The sequence below is a fragment of the Branchiostoma belcheri genome, unplaced genomic scaffold (assembly GCF_001625305.1).
Source record: "Branchiostoma belcheri isolate BF01 breed outbred unplaced genomic scaffold, Haploidv18h27 scaffold307, whole genome shotgun sequence".
Taxonomy (NCBI): domain Eukaryota; kingdom Metazoa; phylum Chordata; class Leptocardii; order Amphioxiformes; family Branchiostomatidae; genus Branchiostoma; species Branchiostoma belcheri.
In genome coordinates this window covers 114,020-137,455 of record NW_017803918.1, presented here as the reverse complement: position 1 = coordinate 137,455, position 23,436 = coordinate 114,020, and the positions used below count along the sequence as shown (strand labels likewise).

Here is a 23,436-nt window from a genome sequence, read left to right as displayed (position 1 = left end):
TCTAAGATTATGTATTGATCTAACTGTGATACTAAAAGATCTGCTCTCGAGTTATTCGTTGTGAAGATATAGATCATCCACATGCCGTAAATTTTGGCTGCCTGCAAAAGTGTGGCGCTAATACAATGTTATTGGCGACCATAACCGAGTTAAACCGAGTTAAAAAATATTATTCATCAAGCATGTCTACAATGCTAGTAAAAAGTCTTATTTTCGTATTGAATTCTTCCAAAAGATGTTTTGATGCGTTTTCCTAGATATATTTGCAAATAAGCCAAATTAGCGATTTATACTAGAACTGCAACGCGTATAAAGCAAGCAGTGCTAATTCTATGAATTATTGGACTTTGAAAATGTTGTATTCGTCAAAGGTGATCTATAAATTTACTAAATTATCTTAGTTTAATATTTCCTTTGTCCAATAGCTTTTCCAGTGCCTTTCCTTCATTTAATTCGTTAACAAACAATGGATAAATCTTCCAAGCGGAAATGTTCAAAACTGCAGCAAAGGAATTTTTTTCCACATGACGGTAAATCTTGTCAAAAGATCATTACAGTCCGGCTCCATCTTCAATATTATGAAACCAAGTCACATACCTGATGTCAAAGGACCATTCAAAATCTTATAAAAGTCATTCAGAAAAAAATTTTGAGCCAAAATGCTTTTTCGCTGTCAGATATGCAAATTATGCTGCAACATCACCAATTTGCATACATGATGTCGGTGGGTCATTGCGCACCTGATGAAAGTATTTTGGAAAAAAAGCTCATCGTTTAGCGATTTCCTATTTTTGTAGCCAAAAAATGCTTTTCGCTGTCAGATATGCAAATTACGCTGCAACACCACCAATTTGCATACATGATATCGGTGGGTCATTGCGCACCTGATGAAAGTATTTTGGAAAAAAAAGCTCATCGTTTAGTGATTTCCTATTTTTGAGCCAAAAATGCTTTTTCGCTGTCAGATATGCAAATTATGCTGCAACACCACCAATTTGCATACATGATGTCGGTGGGTCATTGCGCGACCCTAGGATGAAAAGTAAGTTTTGGAAAAAAAACGGCTCATCGTTTAGCGATTTCCTATTTTTGAGCCAAAAATGCTTTTTCGCTGTCAGATATGCAAATTATGCTGCAACACCACCAATTTGCATACATGATGCCGGTGGGTCATTGCGCACCTGATGAAAGTATTTTGGAAAAAAACGCTCATTGTTTAGCGATTTCCTATTTTTGAGCCAAAAATGCCTTTTCGGTCTTATTTACCTGGGGAAGTTTCCACACCTGATAAAAAGGACTAGTCAGAAAAATTACCCATTTGTGGCCAAATAAATGGTATTTTTGGTTCTTAGGTATGCAAACTCAAAGATCCCCTCTGGACCACTCCTTACTGTTCATCAAAATTAACCATTCATCCTATTATAACATAACAATTACAAACAGAGACAATGACAGAGAGATATGTCATTAGAGACATGTTTCATTTTAATGTTCATAAATACCTCATCCCAGTATTGATTTTTGCTATTTCTTTGATATCGTATACTGTGTATGAATAACGCAGTACTGTACAGCATTACAGTTACTGTAGCCTGTATGCAAGGATATGAAACTCATCTCTGAAGATTGCTAGTAGTGTTATTTACAGTCACGAATTATAACACTATTAATAGATTAGATTTACAATGTACATACCCTACAAATGTGTTAAATACTGTACTAGCAGGTAAGACTCAAACATCCTAAAAGAATAAAACTATAAACAACTAAGTGTTCTCGTAACGCAGAACTGGGGGGGGGGTCTACTCAAATAATCTCCATACATTTCACTTTATTCCTTACCCCTACAATTATTAACAGAACAACAAACAATTCTACTAGTAGTCTTATGCTACATAATACTTATACTTCATTGTGGAATGCAAGCTTAATACCGTCATAATTATCAGACAATGTGTTTTGAGTGTTTCCTACTGAATGTTTCGGTATAACGTTCCTCAGTGTAAAAGCTGTCTGCCATGCCCACAGATGTTTGATGTGTCTTTGGAATCTCATGTTAGGGTTAAAAATTTTATCAAGAATTTCTGAAACGTAAATTTCTTCCGAAACGGTCTTTCCAGTCAGACAAGATGGCTGGCTAGTAGGGCAACTTTTCCCATGTTCTCACTTGCCCTAAGTGCAAGCCTTTTGTAGGAATCTCTTTGAAGCAAGTGCTCAATTACATCCATACTCCATTTCTCCAAGATCTGCTTTCTTTTCCGCCTGCTTCAGCTCCATGTGTTCAATGCTTTTTCGTGGCATTCAACACGAGTTGTATTCCTTGACAATGCAGGAGAATAATTAAAAAATGATATGTATTTTTGCAAAATTGTGCGTGAAGTGCATGAACTATGCTGTCTAAGCTACACAAAAAGACACATGCCCCCCCTCCCAACAAACCCTCCACAATAGCAACAAATTTTAGACACTCCTGGGCTACCTACATGTACGTCTATAGTGTATCTAACGGTATAAGTGCTGCATCAGATGTATTTGTTTTCTTCTTTAGCCATTGGTCTATAATTTATAGTATAAATTATTTACCGAGAAAGCTGGCCACTGAAGGAATTGACCCATGCCGGAAAATGACCTCAGATAAAACCACATATGCTCGTCTGAAAGTACTCAAGTCTCTCCCAAAACCCGGGACTTTTAGGCTTGAAGTCTGACCTTATAGGACCTAATATTTCATAACAGAGTCACCCAACGTCATCGAGTATAATTGTAAGTTGACATGGGAAATTTCTCGGTGGTTATCACTCGCCCCCTCCCCCATCCCCGAGTCATATTTATAATAATTTAAAACATTTCGTCGAGTTCACTGAGGCGAGCTCAGCCCTAACTTTCGTTTAAGCAAGCGTCTAATCACATTGAAATACCAAACATAAATACGCCATAATAGTTACTATGAATCATCAAAATTCAAGTCAAACAGACGTAACGTTACCTGTGCCTGTGCCGGTTTTAGTGAGAACGACGCGTGGCGTGAAAAAGGTTGTCCCGGCATGCCCTGGGACGGTGACCCCACCAGCGTAGAACCTTCCCTCAGACTCGCTGTGCTATCGTGGAAGGTGTACGCTGTAGGACGAGCGTAGTCCTCTGCCCCGATATGACATATGTATCGATGGATGGTGGTCCCCTTTCCACGATAGTTATCGTGGAAGGTGATCGAAAGGGGTGGTTTAAAAAGGAGTCATATCCAGGAACAAGGAGGAAAGTAGGAAGAGCAGTGAGACAGAGAAGGGGGAAACAACTCTACGTTTCAATGGAGAAGTCGAGACTGTATAGGCGGATAAGCCACACTTAAGAACTGCAGTCGCTAGATTCTGATAACTCAAGAAAGTTACAGCTGACAGCCAGTGAAAAAAAACAACCTTTCCACCTTTTCGGCGGTCTTCCCCTTGGCCTAGGATTGGTAGGTCCTGGTGGTATGCCTTGTAAACTAGGGTATTTGCCGGTCTCCTCACTACATGCCCAAACCATCTCAGCCTTCTGGCTCGTATATTGTCAATAATGGTTTGTTCTGCCCCTAGTTACCCTCCATGAAAATGGGGGTACTGTTTTTACTCCGTTTTATGTTTGGTCTGATATCTGAAGATTGGTGAGAAGGAACTGTACGATATTTGGCAGATTGATGGATGGGGCCTTGGAGATTGTGTAGGTTGACTTTGAGCCCCTGGTGATTGACCTTGGTACTGCAGTTTAATTTTTTTATTCTGTTGTTTTCGCGTTATGGACTGTTTGTGCGATATTAAGGTAACATGTAGTTGTTATTACCATGGTTTAGTGGTTTAAATTTGGGTCCCCTAGCTGTTTGCGTTTGATATTTACAAATGTTTAATGTTGGACTTTTTGTGTTGAATGTTTGGAAAATCTGGGGGATGGTTTGGTATGATTTTTGGTATGTGGGTAGTTGTTGAGTCTCTTTGTGTTTTGGAGTGCATTAGCAGGTTGTCGCATATTTTTATTGCTTAATTTAAAAGGATTTTCACTTTTTCACCCCTACTTCATAATAGGATGGTCTGTTTGACCCAAAAGTTGGGACAGAGTGTTTTTGTTTATACCTCCAGCTGGCAGGTCAGACCCAGGCAGCCCTATCTATTTTTGCCCCTAGACAGAGTCTGCAGGAAAATAAATCTTGTTTGTCTGGTCTGCAGGTCGTTTGCCTGTCTGGTCATGGACCTACATGTACAGGCAAATGTAGCCTGGGTACCATCCCCATAGTAGTATATTCGCAAACTCTATAACAGTCATAGAGTTTGCGAATATACTACTGGGGATGGTACCCAGGCTAAGGCAAATGACCTGCTGGCCATCAAAGTAAACAAACCATGGTAACAAGACACTAAACGCCTGCACATGACAGCTTGATAAATACAAAGTGCCACCACAAATCATTCTGCTGATAAAAACAAAGTTTGATTCATAATATCTCTATTGAAATACACCAAAAGATTACAAAATAACAAGCTATTTCATGGAGGGATGATGTCTACGACTTCTCCTTGGTGACTTCTTTGTTTTGTTAAGGTCTGACTTGAGATCAGTGAAGGAGAATTCCAGAGAGTATAGCTCCCTTGGAAGAACCCCAAATCCAACGTGGCACTAGAAGCCGTTTCCTTGTGAAGTGGCGGGAAGATAAAAAGCTCGGAGCTGGCCAGGCGCCAAAGAATTCGTTCACCTGCATTCCGATCACAATACTACAGCCAGGACCTAAAAATACCGGTCCTGACACCTGACCCGCGGTTCGGCGGTTTCTGGACACCCCCAGGTCAGCTATGGTGACTGGTCGTGCTGTTTGGGTGAGTTACAGGTTAAAAAGGCATCATAACAAACCGGCAACAGCCCACTACCATCCCCATAATTACGCGAACAACACACAATTTGCGTTCATACCCTACAACATATTCGAGCCTGACCAACTTCTTATTTGACGGGTAAGAATAGCATATGCCGTTAATGTTTAACACTTACGGAAGACATCAACAGGTAGATAGCAACGTTTATTCTTCAGCTTATTGTGTCATACACTCACTCCAGTGTATCACAACGAGCTTCACAATCACATACACAGTCTTTTATACTGTTTCCTCAGACGAAAAGTTTAACATGTCTTTACTGTAGAAACTGAATAACGTGCATGTGGACCCTATTCAGTAAGCCCGTTGACAGCCCGCCATGTTCCCCTTTCAATGGTACTAGTAATGCAGAAATAATAGGGGGTTCTGAAAATCCGCCATCCAATACAAGCCTCGGGGTGTAGGTGTCCGGAGTTGTGAGCTGAGACACTTGTTTTGTAGAGATGGGTGTAAAAATCATCTGTCCGTCCAACTTTGGAGTAGTGATTGTCAAAAGTTTTCTGTACTACAAACAATACATCTCCCTCTGTCCTCAGCAATAGCTGATTTCGTGAAAAAAGTGGCATCCATTTCTAAAAAAAGAAGAACGTCTGACCTACCAGACAATGCGGAAATCTTCCCTGTTTTATAAACTACCGCGAAACTTCCTGTTGTAGCAGAATGCGGGCTTCAACTTGTTTTTCCAACTCTTGACGTTGGAGTCTACAAGCACTGAATTTGGGTGTCAAATGTGGTGTCTACCCCCCTCCCCCCACCATTGTGTTGCGGTCAGCCCACAACAAACCAAACATCCAAACCTGTACTACCGAAGTGTCAGGTGTCCCTAGGTAAACTTACCTTTACCGTCAGACTGGATGTAGACCGTCTCTTTTTCTAAATTTGGGTCTCCAATTGTCTTTTTAGAACCAGCCAGTGGCAACTTAGTAATGACAATGGAAAATACGCCATATTTACAAGTTGAGCATATAAGGATAGATGTTAAGTCAAACTGTGCCTTTTCTTCTGAAGTTTAGATTGGTTGGCTGTTGAGAAAGTTGTTCTAAGACTCCGATATCGAACACAGGATGGCACCGTGAAGACGGTTGCACACCTAGCAGGGTTAATCTCCAAGCAGATCCTAGGGTGGCAAAAGACAGTATCACATTGGCTAGGCAGTATTCCTTAGCCAATTCGCCACCCAGGCCTAGGAGCGACAAAAAAAACACAAAACAAAACACAAAACAAAAAAAAAAAAAGGAACATAAACAAAAAGGTAGCGATCTCCCTCCATTAACATCTGCTTGGAGGGTATAGTTAGGTTACAGTTAGGTGTGGTCACACAGGTGAAGACAGGCACGCGCTCTTGACGTCACCAGGTGTGCTGACGAAGCCCCGAGAAGGCGTGACGACGGGTCGTCACGGGAGGTGAGAGTGACGTGCCAGCGTCTGTCAAAAGCGCCACAAAGGTCAGTTTCTTCCCGCGGCGATATAGTACACAAAAGACACGTTTCCACCGGTTCAATGGCTTGTTGAAGTCTACACGACCTTTAGCCGACATGTGTTAGACACTTGTCAATTTACAACTATAAAGAACGTTTCTACCACATTCCAAGGATAAAGTAATTCAATACCAGACTTTTGTAGGTGAAACTAGTTGTGAGAGTCGTCCAGGGACATTGACCGTTAATCAAATGTAGAAAATAAACGTGTCGGTTAGATCTAAGACTCTTTTCACATACCTGAGCTAACGTGATCATGGCCTAGTGAAAGGAGTGACGTACGCAAGAAATCAAATTATGTTTCGAAGGACGGAATCGAAAGGTTAAGCGAGGTGAAGCTCTGGACAGTTGTAGAGGGTTTTCATAGATAAACGTGGATTTCTTACCCTTGATTCAGAGACTTTCATCTACTGGTGACGCATCAAAAACCTTTTTGTGATAAAATGGCGTTTATTCGTCGTTTGCTTATTTGGAAGTGTCCATGTCAGCATTCGAATTAAAGTGAATTTGCCACGAAGCAGGATTATTGTAAGGGTGAAGCAAGACTATTGTAAGGGTATTATAGTTGTTGTTGCGGAACTTGAATCACAAATGTAGCTCTGAAAAAAATGCCACGTAGCTCTTTTACGCGACCAAAGGCCGTGTGTTCATGTTAAACGATATACTCAACATGGACTAATCTCTAGATTAGCCAAGATATTTACATCCAATGCCAAGTCTCAAACGCTCCATCTAACGCTTTGCATACAAAATGCATGTAAGTTGTCCACGCACGACTTTGGACGTGTAGGTTATAAGTCCCATGTCACACTATGCTTTAGTGCCTACGCATTATGTTCTGCATTGAATCCATCAATATACTACGTACCATCGCATATAGCAAAATAAATCTCAGACACAGTAACAAACTTGATTTTTCCTTTATTCTTGACAATGACTTTCTCCTTTAGTTCACGAAGTCAGCTACAGAACATAAGCACATACTTATGGCAAAAATGCTCTAAACCGCTACAAATATCGACAGTACTAAAAAGGAATCCCCCAACCCAGACTCTACTACTACCAAGACAGTGTGTATATATAGTTCAGACTTGTTGAAACCGACTTGTTGCAAGAATACTTATCATCATAATGTACTGAGTTGTGAGCAATTCTACTACAAGTAGAACTCCTACATTGCATCATTCACTGTTATTTTCCTAAGTGACCAATCCAGTGGCAAATGCAGTACATGACAAGTGTGTGTAATTTGTATATCATAAGAGGATATCAAGACCTACAATGTACATTTTACATCCTTACTCTACCATCCATGTACTGACAACTTTGTGAGCTGTCCCAAAGTACTGTACCTTCACAAAGATACCCTTAGTAGCCATTGAGGCCCTTTGTTTCTGAAAGTACCCACAATAATATGATATAATGTTTACTACATCACAAGAGACTGACTTATGCACAAATCCATGGCAGATTCCATATTGAGATTTGGTACAGTACTGGTCCTGCATATACTAATGTAGCATGACACTTTGAGAGACCAAAACAAACCAATACATGATTTTGTTTGGATTTTCCTGCCATACTGAGACTAATGACAACCATGTGCTTAACCATAAAGATGACTAGTGTTCATTTTATAGTACACAGTAGACACCTATAACATTTACATGAATCAAGTTTACAGTAATTGTTTAGCCATGACATCCCAACTAGAAGGTGACTGAAAAGCTTTACCATGTCACAGTGTACAGTAGATCTTTCATCTTTTTCCTTTTTTTTTCTTTAGTCTCTGAGATTATAAGGTATTGTGGTCGCTAAGTGCTTCTTGTGTTGATAAATAGTATTTATAAGACTCCTCAATTGTGTGTTCTTCTTGTGTCTTACTTAGAATGTAATATATAGATTTTCAAGCGATATTATGTAAGATTTTTGTACCAAGACTGTAAATATGAATGATTGAAATTTTCTCATCTAGATTGTCAATTTCAATAGCTTCCAACATAATTTGTTGCTATTTCGCTTTTCCGGTGACTCGAGAATAAGCAGTGCGAGAGTAAGTTGCGCCAGGCCCGCTGTTTTTTTAGGAGGCTCCTCAAAAGAATGTAAAGAAACAGCAGTTTTCATTCGAGTACCTTTGGCATCTTCCGGTGCATTTTTGTGGCACAAGAACGTTGATCTTTTACTCCCCAAATGTCATTATGAACCCAGGTAGGCTTACGTGTATATAAGAAAATGTGTAAAATAATGATGTTTAAAATGATGAAAATCTTACATTATATCACTTTAAATATCGAGCACTGCATTCATTCCCTTCTGTAAGTATCCGTGTACCAAACTGCATGTTCTGATATCACCTATCGTCGTGCACAGGAGCAGACAGAGGGTGAGGAGGACGAGGGACAGTCTCCCAGCTCATCCCACGCCTCGTCACGCGTCTCGTCTCCCGCGCCCGGACACGGCAGGAAGCGATGAGTCACCACGCAACCTGATGATATCAAGACAAGTCACCACACAATCTGATGATGTCACGACAAGTCACCACACAATCTGATGATGTCACGATGAGTCACCACACAATCTGATGATGTCACAATGAGTCACCACACAATCTGATGATGTCATGAAGAATTTAGTTGCCAACACAAGAAGACTAGTATGATGAAGATAAAGCACAAAGTTTGACTGACCTCCTCGCTGGGAGCCTGCTGCTGCTCGTTGGTGTCTGAGTCATCATCATCGCTGACGACGGCTTTCTTGGGTCGGCCTGGCTTCCTGCGAGGGCTCTTACCCTTGGACTAACGGAGGAACACAGAGACAAACTTTACTGCAGTGTTGGAGATAACAGAGGCTCTTTGGGCAACCAGAGGTTTTTTTAGATGAACAGATTTTAGAATTTTTCAGGGCACCCAAAAGGTTTGGCAGCATTTTTATAGCTGTCTTAAAGTGAATTAGTCTAGTACAGATAGATGCATATATGTAAGCCACATGCAACCTTACTTGTTGGTTAGGTTGTCCAATATACAGCTAAAGATGTTCTACTCACCTTTCCTCTGCCTTCCCCCTTCCCTACTCGGATCTTCATCTTGAGTGAGGAGCGAGCTGTGGGACAACAAACATCATTTTCTCAAATACTGTCTTCTTAAATTCTCTCAAACATACATGTAATACAAGACAATCTCCAGTTTGGACCACCATCAAAACCACTAATGTCTAAACTTAACCCCTTGCCAGAACATGTAAGTAACATTTCTTTAGACATTCTCAACTAAAATAAAGGCTTTGAGATGTAGATTTCCACACTTCTCCCTCAATTTATTCCTGAACCCAAACCCACCAAAACTTGCACCCCCTTCCTTCAAACTCAGACCCCTAAGTGTTTGTTACTAGTTTTGCATAACTGATAAACCACCCATAGGTGTGTGTAACTAACCACCAGTTTTGTACAAGCTGTATAAGGTTGGGCTGTAGGGTTCTATAGTTTTTAAGTCTCAACCCTAAACATAGGAACAGCAAGCCACCCTTGTGTACACCACCTCAGCTCACTAGAAGACCCCCCCCCCTCATACTCACACTCCGACTCGGACCCCTCCTCCTCTTCCTCCTCCTCGCTGTCCTCCCGTTCGTGTTGCCCGGGTGACGGCAGGTCACCTGACTGCTCCAGCAGCTCGCGAGCGTTGGTGAACACCGACTGTAGCACGATGGAGTCCTCATAGATCTGTGGGGAGGGGGGCACTTGTTTTGCTCTGATTTCCATGTTGGGGATGTGGTCCCGAAGGGAGACACTGACAATTGCTCTCAAGCATCGCATTTCAAAGGATAACAGGAGAAGTTCATCTGATTTTTTCAAGGTCCATGTTTCACATGCATATGTAGCAATCGGCAGAATTAATGCTTGGAACAGTCGCATCTTGAGGTGCTTACTCATGTCACTGCGGTTCCGTACTGTTTTTCTAAGTCTACTAAATGCTGAGGCAGTAAGTGCTATCCTCCTCTTACTACACTTCCAAGAAAGACAAATTCTGGGACCTTCTCTACGGTTGCATCCTCTATCCGAATGTTCTCTACTACCTCATTTGTGATTACCTTACACTTAGCAGCATTTACTTTTAAGCCCCATTTTTTACATGCTGACTCAAGTTCTTTTGTAGAAATCTGAAGTTTTCTAAATATAGCAGCAATTAGGGTGGTATCATCAGCATATCTCTCTTCAGTGGAGATGTTATCATGTAGCTGAAAAGTTGGATCAAGGCTCTTCAGCTCATCCATGACAAACTCGAGAAATTTGTTGAAAAGGACAGGTGACAATAAACAACCCTGCCTGACTCCCACTCCCACCTGGAACCAACTACTCCCCTATTGTAAGACCTGGTCCACAGAACCACTAGCAAAGCTTCATTTTAATATTACAATAAGGAAGGTGCTAGGGAAGCGTCTTGAATATGCATCAAGCCAGGCGATAACTGCACCGGCTTCAACGTCAAATGCCCCGCCCGGTGTTTTACATTTGTTTGTCGCCTTATTTCACACCCCCTCCCTATCCTTTTGACTTGATCAAGCAAGGAGTTAATAGGATAAAGTTACCAACTTTTAACGGAAAATGTCCTGAAACTAGACAAAGGAGCTTAAATGGGACTAGGCAAATATAGTCAGATTAACCATTAATTTTTTTTTAAATCTTGAATCGGTTGAATAAAGCACATAATCATCACAGTATTTGTGGTGGTGATTCTTCATTTTTTTTGTAAAACACAAACATTCTTCTTGTGTGTACAAAAAGCTCATGCATGATTGTTAGACAATCTTTTGTGCTTCAATTCTGGTAATGATACAATACAATACACTTTACATGCAAGCTATGCTTGGGACGCCATGTTGTACCCTGTCTAGACAAAGAGGTTAAAAATCTGATTTTTAACCTCCTTAGGTTTGTGTGTTTGGTCTTGGTCTATTGGGTATACTCATTTTGATAATGGGTTATTAGAGAAGCCATTATAGTTGAAATGCTCGAACGGGATTGACAGTTCTGGTATGTGCTTGTTTGGAAAACGTACGAAAACTATACATTCTAAAGCTACCATGATGGCTTATATTTGTATCCATAACAAGAAACATGCAAGAAGGGAAATACTGTGCTATTTCCACCCATAATGCGCAGGAAACGAAACAATAGATCAGTTTGGGCGCACTTATGCCAGACAGCCAATACACATCGCCATGCAGAATCGGCTTTTTGTCTTGCTTTTATCAAAGTCATTCAGGATCATGTTAGATTTACTAGTGACTTTCTTTCTTCATGGGAATTGTAGAAATAGTTGTCATCTGTCCTACAGTTTAAGAGCAAATTGACCAGTTATGAAACACTAAGCTGAAGAAGCCAGCACACAACAATCAAACCGCAAGGCTAAAGTTCAGGGGCCGTTGGACTGGTCAGTTGCTGGTGCTTGAACCCGACTGTTACAGCTACACAACAGCTACTATCTATATTTCAGCTCAGAAATACACAGGAACTACCAAGTTGAAATTACCAAAACTGTTAAAGAACAAGAAATGCTTCCAAGTATCAAGGAATATAATAACCTCCTTGCAAGTATTAATGGTGAAAATGCATAGAGTGCAGACAGTGGCTGTCTGAAAGGCCGGGCCAACATACTGGCCCCGGTTATAATCTATTCATCCAAACAAGGAAGTCTAAAACTCCTTGATCCAAAAGTAACAGCTTACAACGACTTTAAAGCTCCCTTGTTAGCAGAAATTATTTCATGGATAGGTAGAAGTCGCATAATGTACACAGTTAGGGCAAGGATGTTTAAAAGAGTCAGGGTTACTAGTATTTTGTTTGTGTTCTATGGTATTTCCGGCGTTTCTATGGTCTTTTTCTAGGGTCCTTCCTTTCTTGAGCCTATATATCCAGTCTCCACAAAAAAAGTTCTAAACGCCTCACAAGACGAAGAAAAAATACAACCGATTCATGCAGCCTGAAGATGAACACAAGTCACATTTTGTGAACAATTTGCTAACAACATGGAGGCCCGTCACACATCAACCTATCTTTTTTGACGAAAATGACATTGTGTAAACCTTGCTTGAACCTAGAAGGTTAAAATCAAGACTTTAACCTCCTCGCTTGGGCTTCTCTTAATTTTTCGTAACTAAATGCATACTTAGTAGTCCCCTCAAAGAGATAAGACTCGTGCCGTGATAAAATGCAACAACCCGACACCACTATTGTGAAGCGATTGAATATCATTTCAGTGATTTTTCCAGGGGTTTTTCTGAACAGGGGAACAAGGGCGCAGCGCCCTCATGTAACAACCCAGCGCCCTCATATCAATTTTCAGATTGAAGCCTAAGTCTTTTTCAAAATTATATTTTTCCAGTAAAAATACAAAAACAACACCACATAACAATACATTCTAGCATTACAAACTATGTTACTCTCATAAAAATTCCAAAATCTTACCACAAACTTAAACATTTAGCTCTAGTAGTAAAAGTTTGAATGGAATAAACAATGTTCATTGAGAACTTGCTCAAGACATGTAGCTAGACCTCCTTCATTTGCATACTATAGAACAGGCTCTGAAGTGAAACATGAGACCTGAGTTTGTAGCAGCTTGGATGAATGTGTTGCAATTGTGCCATGGGAAAGGTTTCAGCTTGTGCGTGGCAAACCCAATGTTGTCATCTGGAGCTACTGGTAACATTGACCACTAATTGTGTAAGTGTATAGAGGGTGATTTGCAGATTGTGTGTACTGTTGATTGTACTTATATTTTATAAGTGAAATATGCAATGCATGAATAGAAATTTGGGAAAGGTACATTGAGGTTAAGAGTTCAAATTTCCCCCCTCAAGTAGCCTCAAAATGTCCCATTTCACCTTCAAATTTTCAAAGGCTTCACATGGCGGAAGGGGGGATACCCCCCTTCCGCACCAAACCCCCCTTGGTCGCTTCGCTCCCTCGCCGTGATACTGCTCCCTCATGCCAATTTTTTCTACAAAAACCCCTGACGGTGTATATGAATCGGTTTTTGGAAAACCCATTTAATCATTGCGTATTTAGATATGAATCGATAACGTCATGGCAACCCCCTAAAATCCTGTCAAAATAAGCAAAATCTTGACATTCCTTTAGATTAAAACAATATTCTTATTTTCTGAAAACCGATTCATACACTACGTGACTGTCCCTATATACTCTGAAAATTTCAGCATTTCCAGCCATCGGCAAAGGTGGGGTCACAGCCCATCTCTGTAAAATCGTATGCCAGATTTTCCAATCAATAATGAAATATTATGTTAATTTTCAAGATTTGTTAAGCATTTTTCAACTGAAAAGCCTCTTGTCTAAGTGTCTATTAAATTTCAAGTTGTTATGTCACATCAAACTCGAGATATTCTCGATTTCCTATGCTACACTGTATTGTCTGCATTACACCTATTCTCCTCGACACCAGGTCTTACACTACAAGCGTAGTAATTTGCCTGTACAACAGCACACTGTGTGTTTTTGTGCAGTTCTTCTACAATGTTGACTATTTTTCTCTCCATCCCGATGGCTCGCATAATTTTCCACAGGGCTTTCCTCTGGACAGTATCAAAGACTGCTTTAAAGTCTTTGGAATGGAAGTGTAGGTTGACTTTTCTCTCTCTAGCCTATTCCAAGATTTGTCTTACTACAAAGATAGCATCAACTGTGCATCTCCCGCTTCTACACGAACGAACACTATCTACACACACCACTTGATCCTCACGTGCTTCCTCACGTGACTCTGACATCCAGCTCCGCGTCGGACGAGCCGCCTCTGCAATGTCAAGCCCCAGCAGCGTATGGTCCAGCAGCACTCTTTCACACCAAACAAAACTCAGGCTGTATAACAGTCTCGTGCTTTCCATTCTGCTGTACGGAGCCGAGACCTGGACCCTAACAGCTGCCCAGGAGCGCCGCCTGGACGCCTTCGACTCCAAATGCCAGCGAAGGATCCTGGGAATCAGGTGGCACGACCGTGTTTCCAACGATGCCCTGAGGCTGAGAACCAACCAGCTGCCACTGTCCTGCAACATCCGGTCAGCCCGTCTACGCCTCTTTGGCCATATAGTAAGATCAGAACCACCCCTGGAATTAGGTGCTCTCCTGAGAGAACCGCCCCCTCCCAACTGGTCCCGCCCAAGAGGGAGGCCAAGGCGCAACTGGCATGGTTTGACCAACTGACCACCGACCTCCAGGCCGTTGGCCTGGACATCACCACCGCCTGGGTAGCAGCCAGAGACAGGCAGGCCTGGAGGACAATATGCAGAGGCGCTACGCCCCCAACCCGAGGGGCATGCGGACCTGAGTGAGTGAGAGTGAGTGACTACACCCAGCAATTTTCCCGTCAGTCATTCAAGGGTCCAAGTTCAGGAGGGAAGGACCTGATGCTGTTTACAGTTTGCACTTGAATTTGCAACTTGGCAAAGGTGACGTTTGGCCAAAGAAATTCTGGTGCAGTATTCTCTGAATGCCAATGAGCGTTTGGCGTGGCTCAATATCGTATTACAGGCATGTAAAGAGGGCTGTCTTGGATAGGGGCTGAAGCGGTGGAAGCAGCGGGGCTGGAACCTTTGTCGTTGTCTGGTCACTCTCTTGTCATGGCGCGGTCGTCAATCTTAGTTGTGTAGCATTTGGCTGGGAAGCACAGGCAGCACCCTTATGACCTGAGGGAACGACAAAACAGCAACATGGAACTCAATTTCATGGAACAGCTGCCACATTCGCTCTTGACTTTCAGTCTACCCAGTCACTTGTGTCCCCCTTGCTATGTCTACAGCCTTTTCTTACCACCACCCTTAGGATTGAACCCTTGGCCGCCCTTGAACTACAAACATCCAATTCAAGTTGTGCAAGTCTTTCATAATCTAACAGCTTTTGGCATCTAAAATCACATCAAATGCACCATACTGACCAAAATAACACAATTATCATTAAACTTTAAGACATTCAGTACACCCCAGGCCTGTGATAGCTTAGAATTCAAATGTCTAAACGCACTGTTGTTGCGTCCACTCAACGTTCGGTGCCACGAAAATATGGGACCCTAGCAATTGATACTAAAGATATATAAATAAATCTTCAACACACAGCATTATCAAAGAGTATGACAGACACCATACTGCCAATAGTGCATTATAAATATTGTATGGTGTCATCTTTAGCCTGGCTCTATAACACTTGATCTACCATTATTCTGGGTTCTTAAGCGACCATCAGCAGATGCCGTTTTGGGACGGTATCCAACACAGATGTGGCTAATTTTACTGAATACAAAACATTCATGAATACAAAACATTCAACCGACATCTTTCCTATTCCTACATTTCATAAACACATTTGGCAAAATTGCCATTCCGACAGTTGTCGAAACTTGTAACAGCATAGTTTTTGAAGATGCCAATACTAAATTTCACGATATAGTTTCTTGCATATCTTGATTACTCAAGTCTTTCATATACTTGAGAGGTGTTTTGCCTGAGAGTGTGTCTGACCTAAATAGTGGATAAACAAAACTACATACTATACTGGAGTGCAGCCTCTAGTGGTTTGGGTCTGCCCTGGGTAAGGTCAGGGACACATGGTGCCCTACTGTCAGGGACAAACACTAACTATAGTACAGTCTACAGTTAAACTTATGTATCTGGTATGGTAACGTTTCATACTATTCAATATACATGAGTATCTCTCAGGAACCTTTCTCTGTCATAGTAGCTATCACGACAAACGGTATAAAAGTCCAATGTAGAACAACGTAAATACTGAAAGAGCTAATGCAATTGGACCTTTCAAAAGTTGATGAAACATGTGACATTGATTTTCATAACAATACCAGGAGGAAATGTGCACAAAGTTGAGATATGTTTACTGTGATGATGTCATTTGTGAACCTTTCTGATGCAAAGAACAAAGGTCCTTGGCATGTGATTCCATTTTTAAAGATTACTCTGTACAAAGTTGACGGTTTAACATCCGATACCAATAAAAGGGAATGGTTTGCTGTCTTCGTTATTGGAGTACAAATTGGCACAAAACCCACTTCATGGGACTTTTAAATGATACTTTTTTGGGGAACAAGAGATATCAAATACCCTCTTGTACTGATAATGATCTAGTTCCACTTATCATTCCGCCCTTAAGAATATGACTACTGCAGAAAAGAAAAGGCGCAGTACGTAAGGCTGTTCATGGCGTAAGAAACTTGACGTGGAGCAAGTTGCAGACTAAGATTATTTTTTCTGTGTTGCCATAAAATATTCCAAAAAATGCTGCAATTCTTCCTGAAATTGAAAACAACAGTGGGCACACCCTGTATAATCAGTTACACACCCTCCCCAAAAGTAGAATTGAGCAAGCATTTTGTCACAAAGTAACGTACACGTTACACTAATAAAGACATCTAACCGTGCAGATACTCTATATATTTTCATGGTAAGAAAACATAAGTTGTAACTCAACTGAAGGGAAAAATCAAAGACAATTAGAGGATACATTGTACCTGTTAGCGTGTAGCTAGTCACCCTGGGACACACGTGGGGTCAAAATGCAAGGCCAGAAACTGGAAAGACAACTTTGACACTGCCTTATTTGTATTCAAGTCTCTGTCATGATTTTCCTCACACAGAACATTAGCTCCTTTGTACAAAACAACTTTACTTGTTCTCTTTGGCAAAATATTAATTTTGCACAATGACAGTGAGAGTCTGTCAACTTTCTTTTTCTTCTTATCGAATAAGAGCTCTATTTTCTTTGTTCTTTCTGTTTTTTGTTGATTCTGTTTTGAAGAATTTTGAATATGATGCCAGACTACCAGTACAGACTTTGATAATTTGAAATCATTATTATTGAGAACTTGAATTTATGAAAAGACAATCATGGTACGTAAATAATTCGGTCAGCTCAAATCAGTATCATATGACAGTGTGCTAGAAGTAAGAGGAAAAACTGTTGATATGCAATTTCTGAGCCATTCAGTTGTGACGTTTTGAAACACTATAATCCGAGACCACCATAAAAGCACTTTGGCAAATTGTACGTCGACCCACTATAAAATCAAGATGCTGGCTTTTACGCAATAGAAACTGGCATGTGATAGCGGTATCATTTAATGGTGCTGTATTCAAACTTAAAGACATTGCTACGTCACACAATATAGCACTCTCTACTCTCTCAAAAACATCTTTTTATCCCTCAAAGTTTCAGGGAATATTAGAACTATGCTCCGAAAATTTTTTAAGTTTTACAACATAAAAAGTAACATAATGGGGGGGGGGGGATTACTGACGGTCTCCACATCAACTCCTTCCCACCATGTATAATGAAAAGTCCCTAGCTTCAATGTCAAAAAAAGTTGACCGACGATTCAAACGTAATTTTGATCGTTGACTTGAGACCCAACATTGGCCTACCTCCTCACATTTATCAACAAGAATAACATAAATCTAAGAAAGTAAACATAACTAGAATTCCAAGATCTCATACCTCCATGAAATATGATCTTGATATGTAAATGTAAATTTCTTCTTTAATTGTTCAAATGACCTCTGCATTAACATGATATATGCATCGTGATGTATGTTAACTTTTGATTAACTTACAGATGTCCCAAGTATGACATTCTCATCATTCACCATTACGAAATCATAGAATTTTCACATTAATTATGCAAATTAGGTCATCATTTGCATAATTAGTATCTGTTGAAGTTCCGCCTGCCCTAGGTTACATAGTATAATGTAAAACACTGTAATTATAGAATTTCCTCATTAATTATGCAAATAAAGTCCTCATTTGCATAATTTGCATTTAATTATGTACATCTCTCTCTCTCAGCTACCTACACACCAAAAATAATGAAAATATGTTGTTCCTGTCTGGACTTATTGGCTTTTAAACATTTCGCCAGAAAGTGCCCTGCAGTTCCAGAACAAGCCGCTAGGGGGCCCAAACTCATATGACTTCTTCCCAAGCACGAGAGCTACCTTCCATCAAAATTTCATGACCCTAGCATGTCCAGATCGCGAGATATCAAAACCGGAAGTTGCGCTGCAGTACCAAGGGAAGCCACTAGGGGGACCAAAATCTCATCATTTCCAGTTTTTGTCACACCCTACCAACACACCAAGTAAGAAACCAATCCATCCAGGCGTTCTTGAGTTATCTTGTTGACCAACAGACAGACAGACAGAAGGAAGGACGGATAAACGCAACTGAAAATAATATAACCTCCATGACACATTTCATGGAGGTAATAACGCAAATATCTAACGTTAAATTAACATTTTATCGATAATCAAAACTAAAGAGATTCTGTCATGGATTTTCTGCTGTCACAGAAAATGTCCTATAACGGCTCCGTTAAATCTATAACGCCATTAATACATGTAACCACATTATATACCACGTGTTATCCACGATGAAAACCTTTACTTAGAGATTCTATCATAGTCTTTAGCCATACATGTCATAACGATGAAGGGCGAAAATACTGTTACTAGTATATGATTGTGTCTTACCTGAGTCACAAAGATCACTAGCCTGAGCCTCCACCAGACCTTTCTACGGGAGTATGGACCGTAGAATTCGGCAAAAAGGAGAGTAAAATTAGCCGGTGGAGTCTGGCCGCGAAAGGCTGTTTCCCTACCTCTCAAGCAAATCAAACCTAAGGAAGCCAAAACTCCCCGGCAAATATTCTCCAATATAGTCAGCGGAGAACAGCACAGTGATTTGCAATCGGCAAACGTTTGTCTTCTTCGCGATCTGCTTCCCGTTTCACACCAATGATAACCCTTACTTTAGAGTAAACAAATGAATCGAAGTAGAAATACGCTCTAAATATCGCCTTGTTCCCGCCCCTCGTTCAATGTCGTTGCCAAGGAAACGGCAGGTTCGTACCGGACTCAGGGGCGTCGACGTGCCCGCGAGCCAATCACAGCGCACAGACTGGGACCCGCCCACCGAACCGCGGCAAGATGATACTCGTGCTCCGACCCATAGACTCCGCCCGATGATTGCAGTAGATCAGCCTGCCAATGTAGCGATTTTTTCCGCGCCTCGGCCCTGCACGAGCCATTGTATTTTGTTCAACACGATTTCGTCCCAAGACAACATTTTTCACAACTAGCGTCGAGGATGCTAGTTCAACAGTGTCCCGTGTGAATACGATTTTTCACCTGGTCAACTTTTATGGTCCGCGACTGAGTGAGTCTTGATCAAAGTTTTGCATTTAAAACATCACAGCGTTCCAGGGCGGCGTGTTCACTGCGGTCACCTGCGGCAGCGAATATGGCTAGGCTATGTGGAATGGATTTCAGAATTCCGTGTGTTGCAGGCGATATCTTGTCCGGCAAAACATTTGAAAACTACAAAGCTGCCGGGATGTCCTTTTAAAATACACGAAAACGCCCTAAATGCGACGTTTTACCAAAGCGCTACCCATAATACATTACGGATTTTACGCAGACGTAGCACGTTCTGCCGACGTGTTGGTTTGATATGCATGGTCTGGTATCAGAAGATGGCACGTGCACTGCTTCATCTACATAGAAATTAATTGACTTTGTCTGCCCATGACGTTAGAGTCGTTTGAGTAGGCCATACAATGAATATTGCAATATTCAGGATAGAAATGGTTCTAAATGTGCTAAGCACTGATAACCAATCAAATTAGCAACATCATCATCGTCGCCACATTTCAATGAAGAATATTTTAATATTGTCCTCCACACTGTCTTGTTTTTTTTCATACTGTCTGTTTTTTGTTGTTGTTGATACCCATTGAGCCCCCTCCCATACGCATTGACGTCCCACTTATCCTTCTTCCTACTACATTTATTCTATTCACCAACTTTTAATGTAAGGTCACACCAAGTAAATTTTATGGATGATGTCCTTTGGAGACTCCAAATCTAATGCGAGAGGGCGAAAAAAAAAACAAGAAGGGCCCAAAAAAACAAGATGCCTAGATTAGAAATATACTAAGAGACGACACATGTTAGGACACAAATTGAATGAGGTGACAGAGTGTAAACAAGCAAGAAGTCTTTTATTCATCATCAAAACAGTAATGAATCAGGTGGAACAGCAGTTGTCCCGTTTTGTTTCTTTCATCACATTTTGCAGACCTGCAGAAACAAAGCATAAAAGGCAAAATTAGTTGCTGATTAACCCTTTGCATGCATTACTACATTTCTACCTATGCAAATAGTCTATAGGAGCGTTTGAGAAAGAATATCAATAAAGGTGGAACCAAACAAAATATGTTTAGAGCTATTCTACATAAGTTGCGTAATGTATTTAAGTAGGTAACAAATGTATGCCTACCTGACAAACAGGGTTTATTGTCTGGTATGCAGCAGTCTTCTCTGCCAGTATGGGCAGCGTTTCCTCCTCACCACAGTTCCAGCACACCAAAGGCAGCATCGTCTTCATCACCCCTGACTTCAGTCTGGCTGAATAGTAGTACTGTGCTACTGGTGAAGTGCATGTCACTGCCCTACATGAAACAGGTGGAAAATTATGGAACAATAGTCAATTGTGCTAAAATCCAACTCTTCAGAAAAAACTTCTTTTTTTTTCAACATAAAGGTTTAGGTTCTATGTTGTAGTTAAATGTACGTCTTTACTGTCCCCAAAGTGCCTTAAATTTAAAGGGTATATTCTGCAACAATCCATATCAAATGTACCTCACTACTCACCTGTGTTGTTATTGCTACATTGTTGTGTGCTCCCAGTCCCGGCGTAGGCTGGAAACATCCACTCCTGCTGACCTTCTTCTCTTGATGCTTTCATCATACCTGTATACATGTGTACATGTGAAAGGAAAAGTAAACCTTATGTTCCTAGTTCACAATAAATGTGTCTTAATGCAATCAAAGAAATTGAAGAGCAGACAACGTTACTAAATTGGATATCAAGGCTAAAATGATGGGGAAAAAGAATTCTTAAGAAAGACTAAAAATCCCCCCCCCCAAAAATAGTACTTCAAAAAGAGCTTTGAGCTTGAATGCGTAGCTATAGATGCCAAAATACCTTAAAAGTCCGACTGAAAATTAGCAATTTACTTGCCAAATCTGAACCAAAAATTTAAGAATAAAAAAAAACACATATTTTGCCAACATCAAGAATAAATAACCAGAAACGAATAAACGATCATTATCCATGCAAAATACATGCGAGGAGCCTTGATACATGTAACGTTATGCATTTATTTTATACTCCCCTTCTAGGAATATTTCACCCGTGTTTTTTTCCGTACAAGGTATTCGATTCAAAACAGACTTTTCATACCTCAAAAGCAGTCTTAGCCCTAGGAACAGCTTCAGTCGTAGAAGCTGTCTTGTCGATCACCATACGGATGAAACACCACATCAAATGCCTCCCGACCTTCTCGTCCTAATTTTGCAGAAGAATTGCACTGTAGCTGATCTTGACAAAACTTGCTTGAAATTGTATGGTCGAAACTCACTCGCCGCTACAAGTCTGTCGTACAGTTACGAGAAAGTTAGCTCTCCCTGGCCTACATCGAGCACGCACCAGTCAACAACAACGTTTCCACACGCTTTTACGACCTTAACGCTCACATACTTAGCGACCAAGGGTGGTGAGCCCGCCATCTTGCTTCTTTGAACTGTGGCGCGCGGACTCTTGTGCGCACGTACACCATCGTTTTGCGGCACATGTGCTCTTTGCCCATTTCGCGTTAGCCTGAGGCTATTGACAGGATCGTCCTGTCAACAGCAGGAAATACTGCACTGCTGACAGGATCGTCCTGTCAATAGCAGAAAATACTGCACTGCTGACAGGGCGATCCTGTCAATAGCAGAAAATATTGCACTGCTGACAGGACGATCCTGTCAATAACAGGAAATACTGCATTGCTGACAGGATCGTCCTGTCAGCAGTGCCATTTTTGACACTGTTGACAGGATCGTCCTGTCAGCAGTGCCATTTTTGGCACTATTGACAGGATTTTTTAAATCTTCCATTTTGGGCTCTATCGACATGATTTCTTCTTTGTTTTCATTTGTTTAAACCAGTCAGAAGGCATATGCTACTGTACTGCAGATTAGGCGTTTCACGATGGCGGCTATCATCACGTTAACAGTTATCAATACAGAGTACTCCAGCAGATATATGTCAAAACTAGACATGTTCAAAATATAAATACAAGCGAATTTCATGCATAAGCTGTCTGAAATACGAAGGCGGTTACATAAGATGAAGACAATAAAAAGACAAAAGAAGTTGATCTCTATCCATTATTTATTCTTTTAACAACTTCGAAATCAAATGGAACAAATCCAGGAAAGTACCGCTGGTGTGGCCGGTTCAGCTAGCCGGCCCGCTAACAACAACAGCCCCCTGGCGCGCGTATCCAGCTGGCCACCGAATTTTACCGGCCCCACTGGGCCCCACAGTACCGGCAAAGGCACGCTGGTTAGTGTTACTGGGTGGGGGGGGGTTGTTGTGATGCTGCTAGCACGCCTGGCGGTTATCCCTGGGTGCCCCAGAGTCCGGCGTTTATTTGGCGATAGATTTCGGGAGAAACCGTATTTGTCCGCTACCATTATCCACCCAAACCCCTTCGTCCACGCGAAGCCCTCTATAGAAACGCCTCATGCGCGAGGAGATATTTAGAATTTAGACCCAGTGTGCCAAGTAGGTCTGTTGGGAGTATGGCTTCCCGTGACTTTTAGGAGATAGACACTCGCGCGCGGGGTGGCACCCAGGCTAGCCCGATGGGTACCCGCCGGTGGACCGCTGTGTCATTCCCGTGGCGTTGTTCAGTTTTATCAGCAGTGTACATTATATACAGTGTACATGATACATGTCGTTTTATTTTGTGCTTGTCCATGCTGTAGTTATGATGCATTTTTGCATAAATCTAGATGTACATGTACATCATACCATGCTTACTGTCGCCCCGACTAGCCTCTACCAGGCACCGTGGATCGCTGGAAAAATAATAGAAATTGGCCGAAATAAAGGGAATATATACCAAGGGAGTTAGCCGACCTTATTCCCTTTATTT

At 41.3% G+C, this 23,436-nt stretch overlaps 1 protein-coding gene and 1 long non-coding RNA gene across 3 annotated transcripts; both read right to left on the bottom strand.

The window, feature by feature from the left end:
* Window positions 1–7,949: 7,949 nt before the first annotated feature.
* Window positions 7,950–10,130, bottom strand: LOC109474393 (transcription activator BRG1-like). Its single transcript, XM_019774694.1, has 4 exons — window positions 9,947–10,130; window positions 9,420–9,475; window positions 9,064–9,171; window positions 7,950–8,861 (listed from the first exon to the last, which is right to left on the bottom strand). Exons 1-4 carry the CDS (start codon window positions 10,128–10,130, stop codon window positions 8,850–8,852), a joined length of 360 nt encoding a protein of 119 aa, XP_019630253.1. The 3' UTR covers window positions 7,950–8,849.
* Window positions 10,131–20,503: 10,373 nt separating this feature from the next.
* Window positions 20,504–21,791, bottom strand: LOC109474395. Of its 2 annotated transcripts, XR_002140484.1 has the most exons (4): window positions 21,693–21,791; window positions 21,101–21,199; window positions 20,727–20,898; window positions 20,504–20,527 (listed from the first exon to the last, which is right to left on the bottom strand). It is a non-coding gene; the product is annotated as an uncharacterized LOC109474395 (long non-coding RNA). The 2 variants fall into 2 exon arrangements; XR_002140483.1 differs by having other exon boundaries at window positions 20,512–20,898.
* Between the last annotated feature and the right edge of the window lie 1,645 nt (window positions 21,792–23,436).

What these genes read in the sequence shown, in the direction of transcription:
- LOC109474393 (XM_019774694.1), bottom strand. Translation starts at nt 10,130, where the DNA reads ATGGAAATCAGAGCAAAACAAGTGCCCCCCTCCCCACAGATCTATGAG. An exon ending in GGAGGGGTCCGAGTCGGAGT is followed by an intron (nt 9,476 to 9,946) that starts GTGAGTATGAGG and finishes GTTGTCCCACAG; the next exon opens with CTCGCTCCTCACTCAAGATG. An exon ending in AGGGGGAAGGCAGAGGAAAG is followed by an intron (nt 9,172 to 9,419) that starts GTGAGTAGAACA and finishes TTCCTCCGTTAG; the next exon opens with TCCAAGGGTAAGAGCCCTCG.